The sequence below is a fragment of the Galeopterus variegatus genome, unplaced genomic scaffold (genome assembly GCF_000696425.1).
Source record: "Galeopterus variegatus unplaced genomic scaffold, G_variegatus-3.0.2 Scaffold2160, whole genome shotgun sequence".
In the NCBI taxonomy this organism is placed as follows: Eukaryota; Metazoa; Chordata; class Mammalia; order Dermoptera; family Cynocephalidae; genus Galeopterus; species Galeopterus variegatus.
The window spans coordinates 167,257-190,571 of NW_007728271.1; the positions used below are offsets into that span (position 1 = coordinate 167,257).

Genomic DNA, 23,315 nt, shown 5'->3' on the forward strand with positions numbered 1-23,315 from the left:
AACCCCCCCCCCCCCCCCAGGAGCACCCATGGTGCATGTGACGTTCACCTTTTCAGATTTTGCCAGTTTGAAGCATAAGAAGTATTCTGCAGGGACAAACTTGGTGTTTCCCATGTTCTGTGGGATGCTGCCTCCAGAGCAGGACACAGCCGGCTCAGTACCTCCTGAACTTTGGATTATGCTTCTAGCCAAATCCATCCATGTATCCCCCCCCCAAAGAAAGTGGCCGTGTAGACTAATTCCAGCTTCTCATTTCTCCTTAAGTACCTGCTTCACAGTTCCCCTTTGCCAAGCCCCATGAGTCATCTTTAACCCCAATGGAGGCATCGTTACTAAGTCAGGAGAAGCCAGATCACCATTACTCATCTTCAAAGGTTTATATAATCCCTGGTTGGAATGTTTCCAGAGATGAACTCTATATAATAAACAGAACAACAAAGTGGAATGGGGGAGGGGCAGGAGGCGTGCCACACCCTGCCTGGAGCTGGGATGGATGTCAGACACAAGGTGCGTGCGTGGAAGAAAGGCAAGCAGGAAACAGGCTGCCTCCTCCCCGCCAGCCCTCTCCCCAGCGTGCTTCCAAGTAAGCAGGTGGAAAGGCTGACTTTAGGAAAGGGAAGGATTATCGGAATCACCTGCTGCTCAGCTTATGGCCTCTGATAGAGTTAGCCAGGGCTGCCCTCCAAAGGCAGTGGTACGTGGTCAGAGGTTAATTTTAGAAGTTGTGAAAAATCAAGGAAGCTAAGCATCAGGAGGGAAGCTGGGAAAGTTTGTCTGGTGCCTAAGACATTTTTTTATGGTTCCCAAGATTGCATTATCACATTTAGATCCCAGCATCTACAATAGACTGGTGCTGCTAGATTTGGCTCTCTTTTTATGTGTGAGTGTTGCTTTCTTGCTAGTTAAGTCAGAAAGTTTGGAGTCACTCTAACTTCAGAGAATGTGATTGATCAGCAAGCGTTGGGGACTCTGGTGCTGATGTCCTTTGGCATCTTATCCTGGCAACTTGAGAGCCTCAGATATTTGAGTTCTGTCCTGTGAAAGATGAATATTTAAGTGGTCTAATGCAAAGGATGATGCTGGAGGCCTGTACTTTTTCTAATGAGAACCACAACTGAGAGTGAGAAGTTGATTTCCAATGTCCAGATTCTTTTTACGTCTTTTACCTAGCTGGTGCCTTGGTGCGTTTCAGTACTTTGGTTGTAAAGATGTTGGTCTTTAAGTGTCTTGATATGCTTGGAGGGAAATAGAGAGTAAAAGAAAGGGAAAGAATAGATGTGCTGATAAAGAAAGGGCTGAAGAATGGACTCATGTTCCTGCCGAGTCCCATAATCTAAAAAGGAGTGAACTATGGGCCTTAGGATGCCTTTCTCAGACAGAGCCATGTTAGACTGGCCAGGCTTCATTTTTCAAAAGCTATGGTCCTGACACTTGGGGATGGGGACAGAAAGGAGAAAAGATGGGGAAACAGTTAAGTGTCACAGCTGGCTTCTGGCAGCCAGTGAGCAAATGCAAACACACCCGCCGTCTCACCATGGCGAGTACTGCCAATGACAAGGACTGAGAAATGCAAAGATCGGCAGAGGCAACATGTAGTCGCAGCTCATTTGAGAACAAGCTCCAGGATTCAGAGGAAGAGCGGAGTGTACAGGCCAGAAGTCTTGTGAGGTTCAGGAAATAGCTCTGGGAAAGCCTGTTAATGCTGCAGGATGGCTTTGTCCATGAGATTCTCTTTGAAGTGAACACAGTTCATTAATCAGGAAGATGTTTAATGGGTAGACGCAGAGTTAGGGATAACTACAAAAAGCATAATAGCCCCAAAGAATTTCCCCATGTCCCGGCCCCATTAAGCCCCCTGTGCTTTATAAATAAATAATAAGAGGATGCTAGAGAGGTGATGTGGGATGGTGGTAGGATGACAATGACGATATGAGGACGAGGAGGAGCTTCTATTAGGCCCAAGCCACTGAGCAAAGCAATTTACATAGTTTATCTTATTGAGTCCTCAAAGCAATCCCATGAGGGGTGTTTATGCCTGCTTTACTGGTGAGAAACGGAGCCACAGAAAGGTGAAGGTGCTGGCCCAAAGCCACAGAGCTAGTGACGGGGCCAGGCTTTGACCTGAGGCCCTGATGCTCGGAGCTTCTCTCTTACCCGCCGCAGTATCCTTCTCCCTGAAGGTTGCGATGAGGCAAGGAGCCTCCAAAGAAGCTCTTCTCCAGGGGGTGCTTGCTGAGGACAGGCTTCCCTTGTTTCCCTTCCTGCTGGGCGTGCCCTTGTGCTCAAAAGGTTCTGGGTGTCTGGGCAGAGGACTGTGCATGGGGTGCTGTCTTCCGGGCTGCTTTTCTTCAGTTGGCAGATGATCCAATGGCTCCATGACCTCCATTTGCTTCTTCCTGTCCCAGGGCTCCCTAGTTGCTGTCCAATTTTTGGTGTTTTGGGTGTTTCCACTACAGAGGTGACCCTGATATGATATGCATGAGGGGACAGAGCACCATGAGAGCAGCTGTGGCTCTTCCAGCAGCTCCATCGCCAGGAAGATGGCAGCATTCTTCCCATGCGGTCTGTGGTTTGTCTCCTGTTCTTGTGTGCTTTAGGCTCTGCAGAAATGGAGAAAGCACGGGCCACCTCAGGAGTCCTCTGGGGATGTTGATAGCCAACAAGTATTTTCTAAATAGCAGTGCCTTTATTCACTCAATTACATCTCCAAATACCCTGTGAGATAAATATCATTTTTGTGACCATCTTACTTAAAGAGAGTAAGTAGCTTGCTCAGGGCAACACAGTCAGTAATGGACAGAGGTGGGACACAGACCAAGGTGGGTCTGACACCAAGTCTGGTTCTCAGCTACAGCTTCCCTGCTCAAAACCCTTAATGGTTTTCCCAGTACCCATGGGACAGAATCCAAACACATCTCATTCCTGCTGGGATTATATGCTGTAGCAAAGTAACTTTTTAGTTCCTTGTACACATTACCTTGTGGTTGGTTTTGTTTTGTTTTTAATCACTTCCAGGTCTTTATATGTGCCGTTCCTCTGCCTTTGAATTCCAACTTAGGTGGCACTTTCTACAGGAGGTCTTCCCAGATACCCCGTAGTCTGAGTTGGATGTCTCCGTCCTTTATGCCTATAGCCCCCCTGCCCCAGCACTTACCATAGTATATTCTTATTGCTGCCTTAATTTTCTGTCTTTCCCACTTAACTGTAGTTACCCAATGTCCCCATCACCTGGTACATAGGCAGGTACAAAGTTTTAATTAATTGATATGTTGTGTATATGGGACTGTGATCATTTTTACTGACAAGAATTACAACAGTGGTGCAGATTTTAAATATTTAAGTTATTTATTGGCATGCTGCAGTATATCAGTTCATTTGCTGTCCAACATGAGATCCTAGTGACAGATATGTTACATCAGAATTAAACTATACCCGTGGTTATCTGACCATTTCTAAGAGAGTAACATTCAGCAAAATAATTGAAGCCCTCTCTCACAATCCCCCAAATAGCAAACAAAAAGCCTATCTTTTTAGGCAACATGCATACATATAGACTGAAGCACCTAGCTGCAAACTCCAGAGTTCTACTTGTCTTTTGCATATGTCTGTCCTTGAGAAGTATTAATATTTTGCCTCCTATGCTTTCTTCTAGAAACTTTGTAACTTTAGTTTTTACATTTAGGTCTATGATTGTTTCTAATAATTTTTAGATAGGGCATAAGGTAAGGGTTGAGGTTCATTTTTTTCCAAATAGATCTCCAGTTGTTCTCACACTCTCCTTTCCCCCACTGTGTTATCGTGGTACCTTTGCCAAAAATCAGTTGACCACGTATGTGTGGTTCTATTTCTGGATTCTGGTTTGTTCCATTGATCTATGTGTCTATTCTTACACCAATACCACACTGTATTGATGCCTGTAACTTTATAGGAATTCTTAAAATCAGATAATATAATTCAGATAATATAAATTTTAGACATTCTTGTAGAGAACTCATCAACTAAGCAAGATATGATAATTAGTTGCACACCACATTGTAACAGTTCCATGCTTTTAAGACACTTGGTAAGTCTCCTGCCTCAGATGATCTGATCTGTTATTTAAAATCAGGCTGATGATCAGGGATGGTAGGAGTTCCTGATCTGGCTCTGCCTATTCTCACAATTAATTATGGTAAGAGACAGGGGAAATCCTGGAACACTGGACTGTACTAGTAGTACTGACTTAGGCAAGAGTTTCAATTTTATCTCTTATGCCACCTTTTGGTAAGACCTAGTGACGAGGGCCTTACACAAACCTGGAAGAAAAATGTCAAAAATTATTAGCAATAGGTACAGAATGCCAAAGGAATCTACAGTCTATAATATTATAACCTTACATGACGGACCTTTGATTAAAGTTTTGAAATATTTATGAAAACATGTTCTTAGAGACCTAAAAAATATGTAAGTAAAAAGTATGTATTGGCAATGTGTTTTATAAAAAGTGTTTATTCTATACAAACATTGGTTTTAAAAACTTAATATCCAGAGTGGTTTCCATTTTTGAATATATAATTTTCTAGAGTCTTTTCAGTGGTCTTTGAAAAGTCACTTTATCCACCTTGCTTCTGAATGAGACTGTGCCAGGCGATACATGGGTGTTGCTTTGCGTTGCTTTGCCCCCCACTTCCCCTGGGTGACGGAGATGCAAAGGATTACTCAAAGCCCATCTCTACTGATCAGTGAGAGGCCCCAAAGTGGTTAATCTCCCTGGGAATGCTCAAGCAAGAGCCAACCCTTCCATTTGGGAAATTAACACCGAATTGGGGTTCTCTTCTTGCATTTATTTTCTAGACCAGGAAGTTACAGGAAGAGACATAGGTGGGGTTATAGTTTAACAGTATAGGCTGGTAACTTTCAGTGAAACAAGCCAGATGACATTCCAGTAGACAATTAAGTGGTCCTATCAACACAAGCTTGATCTTAGCAAACATTCCTTCTTATAGCAATTTCTCAGTATCTTTACATGACAGTCAGTAACTTGTCTGTCTTTGAGCCAGCAACTTGCTGTGCCACAATTCTTATCTTACACCAGAGACTTATATATAGCCTGAGGAGAATTTCCTGTCCTTGCAAGGTCAATATTTGAAACTGCAAGGCTTTGGAAAACCAGGCCCTGTGACGTACATATGCTTTATGCATATTCTACACATGGGCACTGTCAGGGCTCTGGGGCATCTTTGAACCATGATGGCAGGAGGGGTTCAGAAAGGAAAACAGGTTTGAGGACTTGTGCAAAGTCACACAAGAACTGAGATTGAAACCCATCAGAGTTCTCACTTTGTGATGCCACCTTGGCCCCATAGACACATGGAGAGGTGCTGGCAGACGCAGCAAGAGACAGAATATTAGCTGGAACCAGATGAAATTGTTGTTTGGTAGTTCTAAAAAAGGTCGAACATCAGGGATTCCCTGTGGTTCCCTTGTTATGTGAATCCAAGGACAAAATCAGATTGGTGTCAAGCTTCTCTGAGTTTGAATGGAGTATGGACAGGATCTGATGGTCACTGATGAAAAGGTTGGCTTAGGGTTGCTCCAGAGATGAGTGTGTTTAGGAGAAGGCGGGATGAGGAGAGACCTCTCAGGACATTTGCTTGGGGGAAGGAGGAAGTCAGTGCGGCTCTGAGTGACCGAGGCAGAAGCCGCAGCCTCGCTGGCAACCCTTCCCCTGCCAGGACCCTGAGCAGGGGCCTTCCCTCAGGTGGCGAAGGTCACAGTGAAGATGAACTGTGTCATGAGGGCTGAGGTGCCAAGCTGCTTGTAAAATCAGCTTTGCTGTGATTTGGGGCTATATTTTTATCTTGTTGGATTAAGGACAAGTAGAAAGATGTTTTCAGCTTCCAACCATGGCTGGAGAAGCGTGAGGAAATGCTCTTGTCACCTGCTGTCCTGTTGGGTCAGTGCTTTTGAGATGTGAGGGTCTGACTAATGATAAAAAGCTATATATTTAATAAACGCATGAAAATAATATTTGAAGCCCAATTTTTCAAACTCATCTGTTTTTTTATTTTGTTTTCCCTGGGTGTCAATAATTTGGTTGTAAGCTATGGGTCTGACTTTGCTGACCAAATTATCTTTCTTTCTGTCTTGCTCTCTTGGTGTCTTTTTCTGTGTCTGTGAGTGAGTGTGTGAGTGTGAGTGTGCTTGTGTGCGTGTGTGTGTGACAGTGTGGGAGTGAGTGTGCATGTGTGTCTGTATTTGTGTGCAAGTGTGTGTGTGTGTGTGTGTGTGTGTGCACACGTGGTTTTCTCTCTCTGCTCTGTGTGCAGTGTTCTCGCTCTCTCTCTCTCTCTCTGGTATCCCCAGAGTGTCTGACTTAGCGCAGCGATCTTTACAGCTGAATTCACATGCAGTGTCTTTCTCCTCCTTGCTCCTCCAGTCCCTCCAGGAGTGATCCAGAACGGAGCGCGGGTGCTGAGCCGAGGCCTGTTTCCTGGTGTCCGGCCATTGCCCATCACTCCCATTGGAATGACGGCAGCCATGAGGTGAGGAGGCGGTGGCGAGGCCAGGCCGGCCTGAGGGGTGGGAAGGGCATCGTTCTGTCCCAAGGGGCCCCTTGAGAGGATGGAGATGACCAGCCTCTCGCTAGTGAGGACAAACCTGGTTAAAGTAACCCCCAGAACTCCCAATCCAAATGCCAGCTGCTGCTTCTTAGGCCACCAGATTATCCTGTTTTCTTTGCCAATGAGAAGATAGGGAAAGTTAAGTTTTTTGTTCTGAAAAGGGAGGGGAAGGCAGGCAGAAGGAAATGGTGGCGGGGTTGCTAATTGGATTCTAGGCTAACAGGTCTAGCTCTAGACCTCGCCCTGTTGCTTCCCATCCTGTGACTCTGGGCTGGTGTCTGATCTCTCTGGGCCTCAGTTTCCTTATCTGTGAAACTCCTCTGCCTCCAAGGAGGGGTTGCAATAAAACTCAAATGCACAATCCCATGGGAAACATGCTTTGGCAAGTGGCCTATAAACAGCAGGTGGCATCAGTCCCCTGCTTCGGGGAGTCAGGTCGGTTGCCAGACCCGGGAACTCTTCCTTGGGCAAGTCCTTTCCTCCGTCCTCCTCATCTCCACTGCCGGCCCTGGATTAGGTCCACGGGTAGCGCAGGACCCTCACGCACAGCAGCCCACTCCTACCCTTCCAGCAACCACTGTCAGACCAGTTTCCCAGGATGTGCCCCTCCGGCTGCCTGAAGAAGTGTCTCTGGGATTCCCACCATAACCCACTAACATCCCCCGACTTGTCCCTTCTCCTCGAGCCCAGTTTGTTACCCAGATATGTCCAGTATTCGCCCATCTCATTCATACGTTTCCTCCATGTAGATTTCCCTCAGCCTCCGCCCACAAGACCATTCGAGATCTGTGACAAAGACGATCCCTGCATGGTGCTTTTCTGAATGTGGCCTCTGAGCCAGCATCAGACAAACTTCTCTTTCCTGTGAACCCAGCAGTCTGGTGCCTCCGTGGTGGCCCTTTGATGAGTGACCCTAGATGGGCAGTCATTTTTCTGGGTGCCCTTTCTGTCCTCAGTGGCTTGCTCGCTGAGGTTGGGGCTGGGTCTCACTCAGTTGGCTGTGCCTCATCACTGGCTAGCTGGTTAGAAAAGACCTGTCCCACTGAGCCGTATCCCTTCACAGCATCACACGGGTCCTTTCCTCTGCCCTTCCTTATGGATCAAGTTTGCACTTGAAGGCCATTTTGTTTTTACAGTGCTTCATGTCCCAAAGGAAATTGTCCCAGAAAGTTCTGCTTAGTGGGGCCTGAGGGAGACACAAGGTCAGATTCCCTGTGGAAACCATGTGGAGCTTCTCCATGAGTTTGACCTTTAACTCTTCCTGCAAACCAACCTACTTTTACCAGGATGGAAGTCACTTAATCTCCAGGGCAGACTCTGGTGTCTCGAGCCTGATTAGGAGGGAAATTGGTAGGAATTAAAATAGGAATAGATTATAAAACCACGTATCATTTTTACTAAACTGACAAGGGAATACTTTCCAGAAATATATGGGAAGCGTCTTTTTCTTGTGATTCTCCAGGATCTTCCTGGTTTCCCTTTGATCAGTAATTCTACTTGGGTTCATAATTGGTAAACCTCTTCCATGAAGCCAAAATACCAATGCCCTTGCCTCATTGTGGAAGAGACGTATTCTGTTTTTCATTTTTTCTTAAAGTCTTTCCTGTCTCACCTCCTAGTTTACCTTTTTGGTTGAGAAGACTGAGACTGTACACACTGTTTTCACAGTGAGCAATGATGTATTTTCATTAGCATATTCTAAATATAGACTTCCAGTTTACTGAATTGACCATTCTTTTAGAGCCTTCAAGCGTAGCTTTCACTGTGGGTCCAGCCGTTCCTTGTAGAAAGTCACAGAAGAGCCAAGTAGACACCAGCTTGGCCTTCAGCAGGAGCTGCCTCCTAATTTTAATTACTACCCTCATGGCATTTAATATCACAAATTTTACTGATTAGTACCCTCTGGAGGCATTATTTTGAATATTGATGACTTTTTTTTTCCTGGTTATGTTCTGGTTCGAAGATAACAAAGCACTGCAGAACACTGGAGTCTTGTCTCCGATTAAAGAGTTGCCACTCATCCAATCCAGCGAGCAGCTCACTTGGGCTCCTTTCAAAGTAAAACAGCACAGAACAGTTTCTGAAGCTAGACTTGTGTACCATTCGGGTCTAGTCAGGAGACAGAAACCACACCAGGTACTTAGAACAGAGAGACTTGCATGTAAAGAACTATTAGCCAGTAGAATGTTATCAACCAGATAACTGAAAGGGTAAAAAGAGAACTCAAGGTAGAGCTGAACCTCAGACCTCTGCAGAAGGGCTTGGGGCTGGGATTCCAAACCCTGACGAGGAGGCACCTACTGGTGCTGGTGCCTCTAGAGGAAGGTGGTTCTGCAAGTGTTGGAAGGACTGCAGGCTGGATTCAGCAGCTGCTGCAGGAATGAGCTGCTGCTGCTGAGGTTCAGGGGTGTTGCTGGGGTGACACAGGAACAGGAAACCCAGGGGTGGGAGTGTGCCCCTTCTTCCTCTACCACCTTTGCAGTCTCCATGGCACCCCCTGGTGGCAGAGCTTCACATCAGCCTGGTGGTAAAATGTGCAGACCAGCCCCAGCCCACAAAGAGTACAGGAGGGTGGGTTTGAGGCTGAGTGACAATAGCTTTATTGTGGCACAGCTTGCTCAGTGTCTGTCCACTACAAAAGCATATATAGTCTAATTAAAGAGTGACTTTCCTGAACATCATGGGAGTTTTGAGCAAAATTGTTTTCGTTAAATGTACAACCACAGTTTGTAGAAACTAGACAAGTTACCATTTGCATAGAGATAACCAGTAAAGAAAACCATTGTGCAGTATCAGTAAATTGTCCAAATAGCACTTCTCTACCTGCCCCCTCAGTTTTAAGGGAAATTAGGGGGAGAAGGGTGGTAAGCCCTGGAAGATTAGGGGCACTTGCTTGTAGTATCTTTGTCCTCTTTTTGTAGGGCAAACAGTAGGCCCTGAGATGCTGTCAGAAAGAATGAACATCAACATAGCTGCGTAGGCATTGGCAGAATTAGTGTCCGTGTAAAACCATTAAGAAGTGCTTGGGAAAAAATCTTGTTTTGCTCTTTCAAATTCATTATAATTAAAAATTTTTTAAATTTGGCCACGTGTCAGTTGAACCTAAATTCAGCTGAGGTTAAAAGGAAAACAGTCCAGTGCAGAATACAACAGCACTGAATGTCATCCGCCAGACCACGTGGCAGTGCCCAGGGGTTCCCGTGGGTGTTCAGATGTTTACAGGGGTGGCTGCCTCAGTCCGTTCAGCTGGGGCCAAGGCAGGGCAGGAGAGTCATTAGCACCCACTAAAGACCAATTTCCTACTCTCTTTGTGTGACAGGTTTTCCTGTGTGAGTCTAAGTGACTTCTCCTTAAGTGAAAATATTTGTCTTTCAGGGATTTTTTTTTTCCCTCTACTGAGTGGCAAAGGCCATGTTTGTTTGTCTTAACTCTGCAACTGTTATTGACATAGATGAAGTGTTACTTTTATTAGCTGATCATTACACAGCGTCTATTTGCTGGGTTCCTTTGCATATAATTATGATGTGAAATCTCCTTGTAAGAGTATCTGTCAATAGTGTAATTGACTTTACGGTGTTGACTTTTTACTCAATAACCTCAGAGATTGGCCCATCCTTAGATGTTGGAAACCTGCTTATTTTTAAATTTGCCTGGGCATAGAGTCCTCAAGACACATCATCCTCAAAATTACCACTCACACATCTTAAAGTTTTATGTCCGTGTTTTCTGCTGTTTTCCCAATGAAATCTCCTGCAGAGATTACATTGAATGGAACAAATTATTATAGCCCTGGAAGAGCTGTTTCTGGCTTTCTTGGGAAGCAGGAGCCTGAGGTTTCTTACCTTTGTAGCATTGTGGGCTGCCTCCCAGGTCGGGGCCATAGCAGCTCTCCTGGATCTGGGCCACCTTGCTTTTAACCTTTAGAGCTTTTTTTGACTCTCATGTGGCCTGTCAGGTTGCAGAGAAGAATTAAATGCCCAGGGTTTGCCAGAAGATTAGGAGAAAGCTGAGGGGAGGTGGGTCCTTCCTGTGGCAACAGAGCCCCAAAATTATCCACATGAACTTGGGAACCAGGTTTCATGGGTCCATACCCTGTAGCTGTATGACCTCGGGCAAGTGCACATGGGCTTCTCATGAGGGAACATGTACCCGCCTCATGAGTTGTCAGGATAAGCTTGCAGTTCTGTGCCTGGCACATAGTAAGCATTCTGCAGGTGTTTGATAAATAATGTGAAGAGCCTTATGGATTCCCACAGCCTCCCCTCCACAGACCTTTCCAGGCCCCCTTCTTGAGCACCTAAAGCACCCCAAACCTCAGGAGAAGGCTTAGATTGAACTTTTTACACCACCTCCACACCGTGTACATTTGTGATGAAGCCATTGGCTTTGAGGAGCAATGGCCATAGTCTGAACTACAAGTCTAGACCACAGCGTGTTATAAAATTGTAAGAAAGTTCCATTTAATTGCCATCTAAGGCTGATTAATTTTATTTGGATTTGCAAGAACTTCATGTGAAAATTGCAGTTCCCTAGGAACATGATGTAATGCATTCGTGGTCCTATTGTTATACAAAACATTAATTCTCAAGGTCATATCAAAATAGAAGCATCAGAAAATCCATCTCTCAGCATAAGATCTGCTCCTGGTCAGCTGTCTTGTTTGTCTACCCCCTTGAGAAGATGTTTATAACAGGAGTTCAGGAAGCCAGCAACCTTCAGTATTAAGATAGGGTTGTCATCTGATAATATAACTTGAGGGAAAATTTGCCACTGATTTTTTCTTGTATTGTGTTGTATTTTGTTCTGTTTTTAGACCAAGCACCTGTTAGCCTTTGCTTTCTGAAATCATGACCTTTGAAGGCAATTCCAAAATTCAGTATTAGATTATGCTTTGCAGTGGGAGGAGATTAGAAAATACTAAAAATCTAGGTTTAAGGGAAATGAAAAAAGAATACCAGTTGGACAGAGCATGAACTGAGTTGCCTCCTAGGCCCCCTGTCTTAGAGCCTTTGCTTTCTGAAATCATGGCCTTTGAAGGCAATTCCAAAATTCAGTATTAGATTATGCTTTGCAGTGGGAGGAGATTAGAAAATACTAAAAATCTAGGTTTAAGGGAAATGGAAAAAAGAATACCAGTTGGACAGAGCATGAACTGAGTTGCCTCCTAGGCCCCCTGTCTTAGCAAGCACACTCTGCTTTAAGCTCTTCTGGTCCAGAAATCTAAACAGGGACCAACAAACTGAAATTTGATCATCGTTCTGGAGTTGCTCCTTTGAGATTGGTGGCACTGATTGATTAACGCCTTTGAAAGTCCTGGTGGCTCTTTTTCCTGTTGTATCTAAAAATCCACCTCTGAATTCCTAGTGATTCTGAACTGTACCAAATGCAAAACAATTCATGGAGGAGACTTTCTGGATTATTCCTTTTTGTGTTCTGTGATCTCATGCAGAAAGGGAATCCTGTTTATCTCAGTGGTTTAGGGGCACAATTTTCAGCTCATGGGAGACAATTGTGGTCCCCCTGGAGATTACCACTGAGGCAGAACTTTTGGAGTTGTTGAACCTAGATGTTTCCCAGGAAGGGCTGACCACCTGGGCCCTGGCCCTCCTTCCCCTTTGCCACCGTGCATCTGCTAGATTGCAGAATTCTAGGGGCTAGAAGGGATCTGAAACCTCACCTTGATTTTATAGCTGAGGCCCAGGTAAAAGTAGATTGGATTTTATGAAAAGTGAAGGGAAGAAGTGTAAGCTCCCAAGTTAAATTGATCTAAATGCTGTACCTCTCCTAGGTGGAATTTAACAGCTGGTAAGAAGTAATCTTATATGCAACTTTTACCAAATGATTCTCTGCAGGCTCTCCCTTCGTATTCCCCATCAGTCTTTATAGTGTTAATCTTACTCTTGGTTTTATGGGGCTACTCTCTTTTTTAAACATATTTTTATGTAATATCTGATTCATACCCAAGAATATGTGAAACATATAAGACATGTATGAATCCCCTACCCAACTTTAAAAGGAAAACATTACTGATGCTTCTGTCTTCCTTAAAAGGTAACCACAATCCCAAGTTTTGCACTTACTGTTCCCATGTTTTTAAAAGTACTTTTGGTATCCATAAACAGCATATTGTTTTGATTTGCTTGGTTTTGAGTTGTTTTTATTAATTGCAATACTGTATTTCTTCTTTATAACTTGCTTTTTTTTTTTTTTTTTACTCTTTATTAAGCTGGTATTTGTTTTGCTGCATGTAGCTGTAATTGAATCATTTTCACTGCTGTTTAGTATTCCATTATGTGACTATACACAGTTTTTTTTAAAAAAGGCATTTAATCATTATTGTTCTTTGCTATTACAAGCAATCCTTCTATGGTAGTTCTTGTACATATCTCCAGATTTGTTTAAGATGTCCAGGGGTGAAATTGTTGGTTTGAAGAATGTGTACATGTTCACCTTTACAAGATAATGCCAAATTATTTTATAAAATGCTTATATCCATTTGCATTCTCAAGTATGATAGTTTCTATTCCTCTGCATCTTCACACACATTTAGAATTGTCGTACTTGGTAATTTCAACCAATCCTAGTAAGTATGTAATGGTAACTCATTGTTCTTTAATTTGCATTTCCCTTGTTAATAAAGATGTTGCAGTTTTTCATATATTTAATTGGCTATTTGAATGTGCAGTGTTATAGATTGCCTGTTTGACATTTTGCTTATTTTTCTATTGGGCTGTTTTTCCTTATTTTAAATCTTTGTGGGAGTTCCTTATATATTCTGGATATTAATCCTTTATAGACTATATGTGTTGCAAATTTTGTAAGTCATAGATGGTCTTTTCATTCTCTTTAACAGTATTTTTTGATGAATAGAAGTTCTTAGCTTTTATGCTTATTGATCATATTTATAAGTTATTTTCTTTATGAAATCTTTCTCTGTAGTCATATCTCCCATAAGTTTTTTTCTAAGAGATTTAAAGTGTTTTCTTTCACATTTAAGCCTGTTATTATTATTACAGACTTATTAAATCTGCAGTCCATCTGGAGTTATTGTGCAAGGTAGAGATACATGTAAATATTTTCCAAATTGATAATCAGTTATCCCAGCATTATTTATTAAATAGCCCCTCCTTTCTCCACTGATATGATGTGTCACTTCTGGTATATATCAGGTTTCTTTATATTTGTGGGCTTATTTGGGGGAGTCTTGGTTCTGTTTCACATTTGTCTTGTCCTATGGCAATACCACATTGTCTGAATTACTATATCTTTTTAGTAAGTCTTCGGTTTGGTAGAGCAGGTCCTCTCACATCGTTATTTTTTAAGTATCTTTGCTATTCTTGGCTCTTTGCATTTGCATATAAATTTTAGAATCAGCTTGATGAATTGCAAAAAATAAAAAGGGAAGGTGGAAAGTAAAAAGAAAAACACAGAAAATATTTTATTATTTTTTAAGTATCTTTGCTATTCTTGGCTCTTTGCATTTGCATATAAATTTTAGAATCAGCTTAATGAATTGCAAAAAATAAAAAGGGAAGGTGGAAAGTAAAAAGAAAAACACAGAAAATATTTTCTCTTGTGATTTTTTACTAGAACTGTATTGAATCTATAGATCAGTTTGGTGGGGACTAATACTCCTATATTGAATCTTTCACTCCATAAACATGTATACCTCCTCATTTATTTAAGTCTTCAGTGTCTCTCATTATAGCTTTATGATTTTTTTCCTAAAGGTCTTAATGCATCTTTAGTTAGATTTATTCTACATAGTTTAGGTTCTCCTATGTTCTCTACAAAATCATATCTTCTGTAAATAATGGTGGGTTCTTTTTTCTCTCCCAGGCTTATATCTTTTCTTTTTCCTGTCCTATTGCACAGTCCAGAACCTCCAAATAGAAGTGATGATAGTAGACATCACTGTGTTCTTTCTTATTTTAAAGGGAACCATGTTATTGATCCACAATTGGTAGGATGTTTGTTGAAATTTTTTTTAGGAAATATCCTTTATCATAACAAAATTTTTTGTCATTCCCAGTTTGCTATGATATTTTAGTGGTTGTTGAATTTCATCCAAAAATGTTTGCATTATTTCAAATAACTATAAAATTTTCTTCATTTCTGCATTTCTTGAATAAACTTGAATTTTTTTTTGCATATTACCAGAGTTGACAGGCTAATATTTTATGTATGAATACTGTATTTTTGTTCATGCCGAATGTTTCTCTAATTCTGTCTGTATCTAGTTTCAGTGTCAATATTACATTAGCCCTGTAAAGTGAGTTTAGTAACTCTCTTGGATTAACTCAAAGAGTTGATATAAGATTAAAATGATCTATTGCTTAAATGTTTGATGGAGCTTGCTTGCAAATCAGTGTGGGGCTGGTGTTTTACTTGTGGGATGATTTTTAACTATTGGTTTAATTTATGTAATAGGATGATTTGGTTTTTTTAATTTCCTTTTGAATTCAATTTGGTAGCTCTAGGAATGTGTCCATTTCACCTAAGTTTTCAAATATATTGGCATAGAATTATTCATGATATATCTTGTCATCTTTTAAAATATCTTTTGTAGATATTTCCATTTTTTATTCCTTATTTCATTTGTATCATCTCTTTTTTTGCTTGATTAATCATGTCATAAGTTTTTTCTTCTCAATCAACTTTTTTTTATTAGCTATGCTTTGCATTTGTTCTCTATTTTATCAGTTTCTGCTATTTATAATTTCCTTTCTTTCTTTGAATTTATTTTGTTTTTCTTTGTCCAGAATGGATACTTTTATTTTAAACCTTTCTTCCTTTTCTGTAAAAGTTTAAGGTTGTAATTTCCCTCAAACTACTGCTAGTTGAATCAGTTAGGGTATCTTTTATTTCAATTATTGTTAAATTCTAAGTATTTTCTAAATTCCATTTTGATTTCTTCTTTGACCCATGGGTATTTTTAGAAGTGTGTTTTTTTTTTATCAGGTTTTTGCTCCTATCTATAAACTCTTTTTTTTTTTTTTTTTTTTTTTTTTTTTTGGTGGATGTTTGATATGGGGATCCGAACTATTGATCTTGGTGTTATAGCACTGTGCTCTAACCAACTGAACTAACCAGCCAGCCCAGAAGTGTGTTTTTAAATTTCCAAATCAAAGAGTAGGTGTTTATTTCTCATTTTTGTTTTTACCTATGTGTTCAACATTGACTGCTAACTACAGTGTATTGTGGTCAGAGAATCCATCTGTGTGATACAGCTTCTTTGAAATTTGTTGAGACTTGCTATATGGTCTAGTATAAATCATTTAAAAAATATTTTAAAAAAAATATTCCACGTGTACTTAAAAAGAAAATGCCTTTTTCATTATTTTTATTTATTTATTTATTTTTTTTTTTTTTTGTCTTTTTGTCTTTTTTCCGTGTCCGGCAACGGATCGCAACCCTCAGTGTTGCCCCCGTACTACTTGCTTTACATTCTGTCTCTAATTATTTCAATATTTGCAGTCTTTGCAGTTCAGATTCTGTACTTTCTTTTTTTCTGTTGTCTGCTGCTTGTGGTGGCTTATTTCCTTTGTGTTTAACAATTTTTTAAATTATAAATCTTATCTGTGGGAATTCTTTGTGGCTTGGCTTTAAAGTATGATCTTCCAGAAGGAATTTGCTTTTAGAAATTCTGCTGGGAGCCTAGGAGACCAATATACCTGAGGCCACTTGCACTCACTTGGACAGTCCACAGTAACCATAGAGCTACCAGGATCAAACTTCCTGCCACTCCATTCCCCCTCCTCCTGCATAAGTTTGGGCTCTTATTCCAATGCTAGGGTAGGTATTTGCTCTAGGGAAACCCTGGCTTTCTTGGTTGCCTGAGGCTCACATTTCAGGTTATTTTTAAATTTTTCATTTGTGTGTGTGAGGTTCTTTTGGTACTTATGTAGGTCTCTGAGATCACCCTTATTTTCTAATGAATCCAGCCGTGCCTTTAAAATGTGTCACTGTACTTTACCTAGGATCCTTTGTACTAGTCAGAAGAGTGCCTCCAAATGTCTCTTCTGCCACCTGGCTGGAAGAGGAAGCCTCCGGTCATCTCTTCTCTTCCAGGTCTTTCTACATGTGGTTGGTTTTGGACAGAAGCATTGAACTCACCCCAGTCCCAGTCCCCTGTGTCTCCAATCCCATTAATTCTGTCTCCTCTTAACATTTGGCAAAAGATCAGAGTCCTCAAGTAAATCCTTTAGGATGGCAACTCTTCTAAATGATAGCCTCTAGGTTTAAAGCAATCAGTTCTAAAGAGAGCCCTAGCGCACCAGGTAAAAGGTGGCAGCAACACATGCTCATTAGACTGTAATGGAACAAATAATTAACTGGCAGAAAAAAACAGCAAAATGGCCATATCTAATCATAAGCTTATACTTTAACTTGTTAGATGCAAGCATTGCTCCTTCTCGGCTTGAACTAATGTGATTTCTCACTTTTTATGTTCAATACATCCCATCTGTTTGACAAGAGGATGAATACCCCAGGTTTTATTTGAGATTAACAGCATGTGATTTTGTTGAGCCATGTGCTTTAAACTTTTAGAGACCTAGTAAAATCAGGTGGCTTTGATTTATGCTAATGTATGGTAATTGTAAGTATCATTACACATAAATTCAGCTAAAACTGAAAAATTGCAGGCATTTCATCTGTGTCACGTGTTTGTTTTAATGAATGATTTTTGAGGAGGTGGTTAGAAATTTACCTTCCAACACGTTTAGGGTGGCTGGCTGGCTGCTTTTAAGCATTTGGCGTCCTGTAATGACAACCCCTGCAGTGGGAAGTGTTTGACACCAAGTCAGTGCAGCTGGCTTGTGCCATCATGAACAACATTGTGCCAAGTTATTAATAATTGAAGGAGCTTGTCATTTCCTGCTGAATTTTGTGTGTAATTTATGGATTATGAGCCCATGCTAAAATCTCAGGGAAAGTTAATTTCATCAAATGAGAAAAAGATAGGTTTATATTTTATTTCTCATTCCCTGAAGTTATGTCTATATCTGTTTTCATCTGGAAATATTGTCAGTGAGTATGCTGGTTTCCTGTCTTCATCACAGTTAAACTTACTTCTTCGGGGGTGACAGGGAGATAATTTCAAATTCCTGCTTGAACTAGCTGGGACACCTTGGACAAGTCTTGAGGCTCTCTGAGTTTTTATCTGTAAAACTGTCGAGATAGGCCAGTGTTCCAAGGTGTGGGTTGTGGAATCTCTGTTGGCGTGTGGTGTGATTCCAGCTGGTACCAGAGACCCTGCCCTACACTACATTGAATCAGGAGCTGTAGAATAATTTTCTTTTCTATTCTCCTTTAATTCATGGGATCTCTTTGAGATGAAAGTTTGAGTTTGTGTCTAGGGTCCCTTTAGTACCTCTCTAATGTTGCTTCTCTCCCTGTTTAAGAGAGAAAAGTCCTCAGGCTTAAAACTGTTCCTCTTGTTAGTATAGAGCTGAAAGTTAATATTATTGCTTTGGTTCTAGTGTATTTCTATACCACTCCCCCCAAAAAAAACCTTTTTATTTTAAGAAATTTTAAACCTATGGAAAAGAGGAAAGAAAGGCACAATGAATACCACATGCACTTCACCTGGCTTCACCAGGAATTAACTTTGTGGAATCTTGCTTTTTTCCTACTCTCTTGCTCCCGTGATTCTCTCCCTCTCCATGTGTGCTCAGAGAGGGATCCTGTTCTGCTTAACTGTGGTAGTAAAGTGAATCATAATCCCCAAGTTATATTTTAAAAAAAGGTTTCAGAACTGAACTGTGTTTTGAAAAGCCAGACATAGCCCAGTTTACTCCTCCAGGTGTAGTTGGGTTTACTATGAAACTGTTTGATGCTAGTTCTGTAGAGTAGTTATTTTTGTATCTTACAAATAGTTACTTTAAACAACAGAGATCAGGAGAACCATAATACAAGACTTGCATTTTCATTTGTTCTAATAACTACTAATAGCTCCTGTTCAATTAATTATGTTTACCACGTTTCATATTTGGTAACGCCTCAGAGTAATCTTATCCCAGCCATTTCTATGCACCCAAGACATCGCCAAGAAACAGGAAATCTGCAGAAAATAGACATGGAGGAGGCCAGTTCCCAAAGCCTAGGGGCTGCGTTCACTGGCAAGTCCTCCAGGGATCCTTCTCGTAAAGCCACTTTACTCTTATTTTATGGTGGTTCCCATAAGCCTCCTGACCCAGAATAGAAAGAGAAAATGAGACTGTTCACACTAAGCAGGTCCCAGAGGCAGGAATCTGACAGCAGGAGAGGAGAGCAAATAAAAGTGATCAGGCACCAGTAAGAACCTTCTTCTGTGCTCGGGACTTTTCGTGTAATCACACAGCCCTGTAAGGTAGATGAGGAAGCTGAAGCCCCAGGTGCTCAAAGTCACTCACAAGCAACACTGGGATATGAATGCAGGTCTGTCTGGCCCAAAGGCCACACTCTTTCTCTTGGGAAGGTGATGAAGATCTGGGGTCATAGAGTGTAGGACACAAGCTGGGACCCTTCTAGGGAGCCCACTTAGACTTCATTGCACAAATGCTCACATTATAATGTTGGGGTTTATCATGATGATCTGGAGGCGTCTAACAAAGGTTAAATTTTGATAGTGGCCCTCATGCATTTTGCTGGTGGACATTACGGTGGGGATTCTCTCCACCAACCTAAATTTAGCAGAGTATCCCAGGCCCTGAAACCCTGGAAGGAGAAACACTCCTTTGCCTCATTCCCTGCTACACTGTTTGCATCAGGGACTCTGTCCTCCCCTTTCACTTTCTACTTGGGCTGCAACCAGGTCTCCTTGAGCCTCCACACCCACAGGGGTGGCAGGAGAGAGGGGGGAGGGGCTCCCTACTGTATTTTGTTGATGGTCCTGACCCCACAGCCTTTCCACTGGTGCGGTATCCCTGGGGCATGTCTGCTAACTCACAGTGGTGGAGACCCAGGTCTCTTCCCAAACTTCGTACTCTGCCACACAGTTCCATCTGTTCCTGTACCTTTTCCATCATCTGTTGAGTGTCCACTATGTGCCCGGCACAGTGGGAGCCAGTGGGGACATCACAGTGGTTGGACCTGTCTTGGGGAGCTTACACTCTAGTGGGAAGTGCAGACGTCGTACAGTTCATGATGGGGGAAGCGCTCTCTGTGGAGGGAAAGGAAGAGTGCTTACGGTTGGGATCATCACGGAAGGGGGAGCCAGTGGGGACATCACAGTGGTTGGACCTGTCTTGGGGAGCTTACACTCTAGTGGGAAGTGCAGACGTCGTACAGTTCATGATGGGGGGAAGCGCTCTCTGTGGAGGGAAAGGAAGAGTGCTTACGGTTGGGATCATCACGGAAGGGCAGGTGTGGTCGTGTGCCGCAGATCTCAGAGATGAAGTGGTGCAATAGAACACCTCATCCCTGCCCAAATCCTGCAGCCCTCATGTCCAAGGTTAGATGCCACGTCTCCCACAGAACTTTCCCTGATGCCCTCCCTCCTTCCCCACCAGCTGTAATTTGCCCTTCATCCCTCTGAAGAGCTGGTGTCTCTTCTGAACACCTGCTGTGTGCCAGGCACTGTCAGAAATACAGCTGCCGCCCAGACACAGAATGTGTGGCCTCACCAGGAATCAGCACCACAGCTGTTGCTCTCATGCCAAGCGCTGGCCCAGATGCCTGCAGGTTTTAACTCATGACCCCAGCCCAACAACCCCGTGAAGTGGCTGTAGTTACTATTCCCACTTTGCCAATAAGGATGCACAAGGGAGGTTAGTACCTTGCCCAGACATAAAGGACACAAAGAAAATCATCAGAGATGTGGTGAGTGCTGTGGGGTCCTCGTGGGAATGTGTAGCGGGGACCTCGTTACAGGGAAATCTCCAGTGAGAGTTGGTCTCCTGTCATAGCTATGAGCTCAAGCTTGAGAGTCAGACTCTGCTTCCAGTCCTGACTTTGCCCCTTATTAGCTGTGTGACTTTAAGTAAGTCACTAAAGCTCTCCGGCCTCGCTTCCTGCCACTGTAAAACAAGGACGCTGATACCCACTTTATAGAGTTCAACAGAGTCATCTGGGCACGGCAGAGTGCCTGGCAGGTGCTGAGCTCGGGAGATGGTAGCTTACTGCTCCCTCGTCTCTGATCTCACTTTGACTTGCTTTGTTAGACTGCAGCACCTTTGTGAAAGTGTCTGTATCTGATTCAGCCTCGCGTGCCTCCCCCAGGACCCTCCCAAGGGCATGCATTTCTGTTAGGTGCTCCGTGAATATTTGTAGATGGCAGGAGTGAGGGAGGGAACGTGTGAGTGAACAGCTGTCACCACATGGCAGGTACCTCTTTTTGCTGAACACTGGATCCAGTCTTCTGACAAAAGCTGCCTGATGCAGCAGCTTTAGCAGGGAGCGTGCTTTTTTCTCTGAAGTACCCAGCCAGCAGCGTCTGGTGGTGTCTGACTCCACAGTGTTGGAAGGGACGCAAAACCAAGCACAGCTTGATTTTTATGGTTGCACGTAAGAGATGGAGCTTCCGCTGCTGTCACAGTACCCAGCCAGCAGCGTCTGGTGGTGTCTGACTCCACGGTGTTGGAAGGGACGCGAAACCAAGCACAGCTTGATTTTTATGGTTGCACGTAAGAGATGGAGCTTCCGCTGCTGTCACTTCAGAAGTTTTGTTTTGACGGCTCAGCCGCACAAATTGAGTGGAAATGGCCATGATGGAGATAAACAGGCAAGACCCAGGTGTCAGGATTTAGGACCTTGTCTTTAGAACAGATCCACCTGTGGCCGTGCAGTCTGTGAATTGCTAGATTGAATGTCACAGGAGCAGCTGTTCAAGTGCAGGCAGGCTGCTGGGTCTCCATCGGAGCAAGAACAGATCCACCTGTGGCCGTGCAGTCTGCAAATTGCTGGATTGAATGTCACAGGAGCAGCTGTTCAAGTGCAGGCAGGCTGCTGGGTCTCCATCGGAGCAGGTCTAATCTGTGTCCTCTCTTTGTCCCCCATCCTCCCTGTGTCCTCGCCCTGCAGGAACGGCCTCACCAGCTGCCGGCTGCGGACTGAGAGCGAGCCATCGTGCGGCTCCCCGGTGGTCAGCGGAGACCCCAAGGAGGATCACAACTACAGCAGTGCCAAGTCCTCCAATGCCCGTAGCACCTCGCCTGCCAGCGACTCCGTCTCCTCCTCCTCTTCCTCGGCCGACGATCACTATGAGTTTGCCACGAAGGGGAGCCAAGAGGGCAGCGAAGGCAGCGAGGGGAGCTTCCAGAGCCACGAGAGCCGCAGTGACACGGAAGAGGACGACAGGAAACACAGCCAGAAGGAGGCCAAGGATGCTCTGGGGGACAGCGGGTATGCATCCCAGCACAAGAAGCGCCAGCACTTCGCCAAGGCCAGGAAGGTCCCCAGCGACACGCTGCCCCTCAAAAAGAGACGCACAGAAAAGCCCCCTGAGAGCGATGACGAGGAGATGAAAGAAGCGGCCGGGTCACTCCTGCACTTGGCAGGGATTCGGTCCTGTTTGAATAACATCACCAATCGGACGGCAAAGGGGCAGAAAGAGCAAAAGGAAACCACAAAAAATTAAAAACAAGTCACTGATTTGTTTTGAACTTATGGCCATTTGGTTTCAGCATGTCAGGAGATTTCTAATGATTTGTGGCAATATCAGCAGTTTTTGTTTGTTTGGTTTTCTTTCTTTTCTTTTCCTTTTTTTTTTTTTTTAATTTGCCCCCTCTTCTTTGTTTTGGACCCTTAAGAATTTTATTTTTAAAGGAGATTGAAGCCATAGAACTCATATTGACACTCAGCTGTTTTACAAAAGCTTTTCATTATCTGAAGACAAAACCGAAAAAGCCAAAATTACCACTGCTTCCTCCAGCTTGACAGAAACACATGGCTGAATCTGCAGGGATGTCAACGTTAATGCCACAGGAATACACGTTCGGCACCTAGAAGGCACGTGTGCAAAGTAATCACCGTTCAGGCCCAACCCTTAGGTTTAAAAAGTCAGGATGGCCATCCAATTGGGTTCACGCAGTGAAGGCACATAAAGTGATCGGGGAGCAGGAGGAACCCTTCGTCCCCCTAGGAGCAGACCCAAGCTTGTGGCACCAGGCATCCGATTGTGCCAGAAAAGCACTTGACACTATCAGCCAGCAGGCACGGGCGCTGGCCACCAGTCCTCTGTGCTTCTTAACCCCGAAGCCTGGTCACGTCTTGTGAGGTGGACACTGGACTGACCGATCATATGCATCACGGGTCAGTGACTAATGCAAAGAAACGGGGTAAATTTTTAGTGATATTGCTGATCATTGAATTCTGTTCTCTATTAAACTAAGAAAATGTTCCTAAAGCCATAAGCCTAAAGGTTGGCCCCGCGTGTGCACATGCGTGCACGCACACATACCAGACACAACGCACACCAGACACAACACACACACACAAGAACGAGAGTAAGAAAACTGATGCAGAAAACAAGCTATGTCTTCTTAACTGCCCAAGTGAAAAGCAATCAAGTCCAAGCAATTACAATAGCTGTTAAGGAAGGAAATAATGGTACAGATCTTTTTCTATCAAAACTATTTGATCCAAGTGAAAAAAAACAAAAAGCTACGGAACCTGCCATTAGTATTGGGGTGTATTTTAAAAAGATTAAAGGCACATTGATGGACAAAAAGAAAACATGGCAAAAAATAAAATAATTCCTATACTGCCCTCCAAATGGAGTTTGCCATTAAT

General features: G+C 43.1%; 1 protein-coding gene across 1 annotated transcript in view; it reads left to right on the plus strand.

Annotated features, from left to right (window-relative positions):
- The window catches only part of FOXN3 (forkhead box N3), a gene marked incomplete at its 5' end in the record, with an annotated part of 167,491 nt that extends 144,558 nt beyond the window's left edge, over positions 1–22,933 (plus strand). The window contains 2 exons of the mRNA XM_008580787.1: positions 6,419–6,524; positions 21,606–22,933. Coding sequence (XP_008579009.1) covers positions 6,419–6,524; positions 21,606–22,161 — 662 coding nt within the window. The remainder of the gene's footprint in view (positions 1–6,418; positions 6,525–21,605) is intronic.
- Between the last annotated feature and the right edge of the window lie 382 nt (positions 22,934–23,315).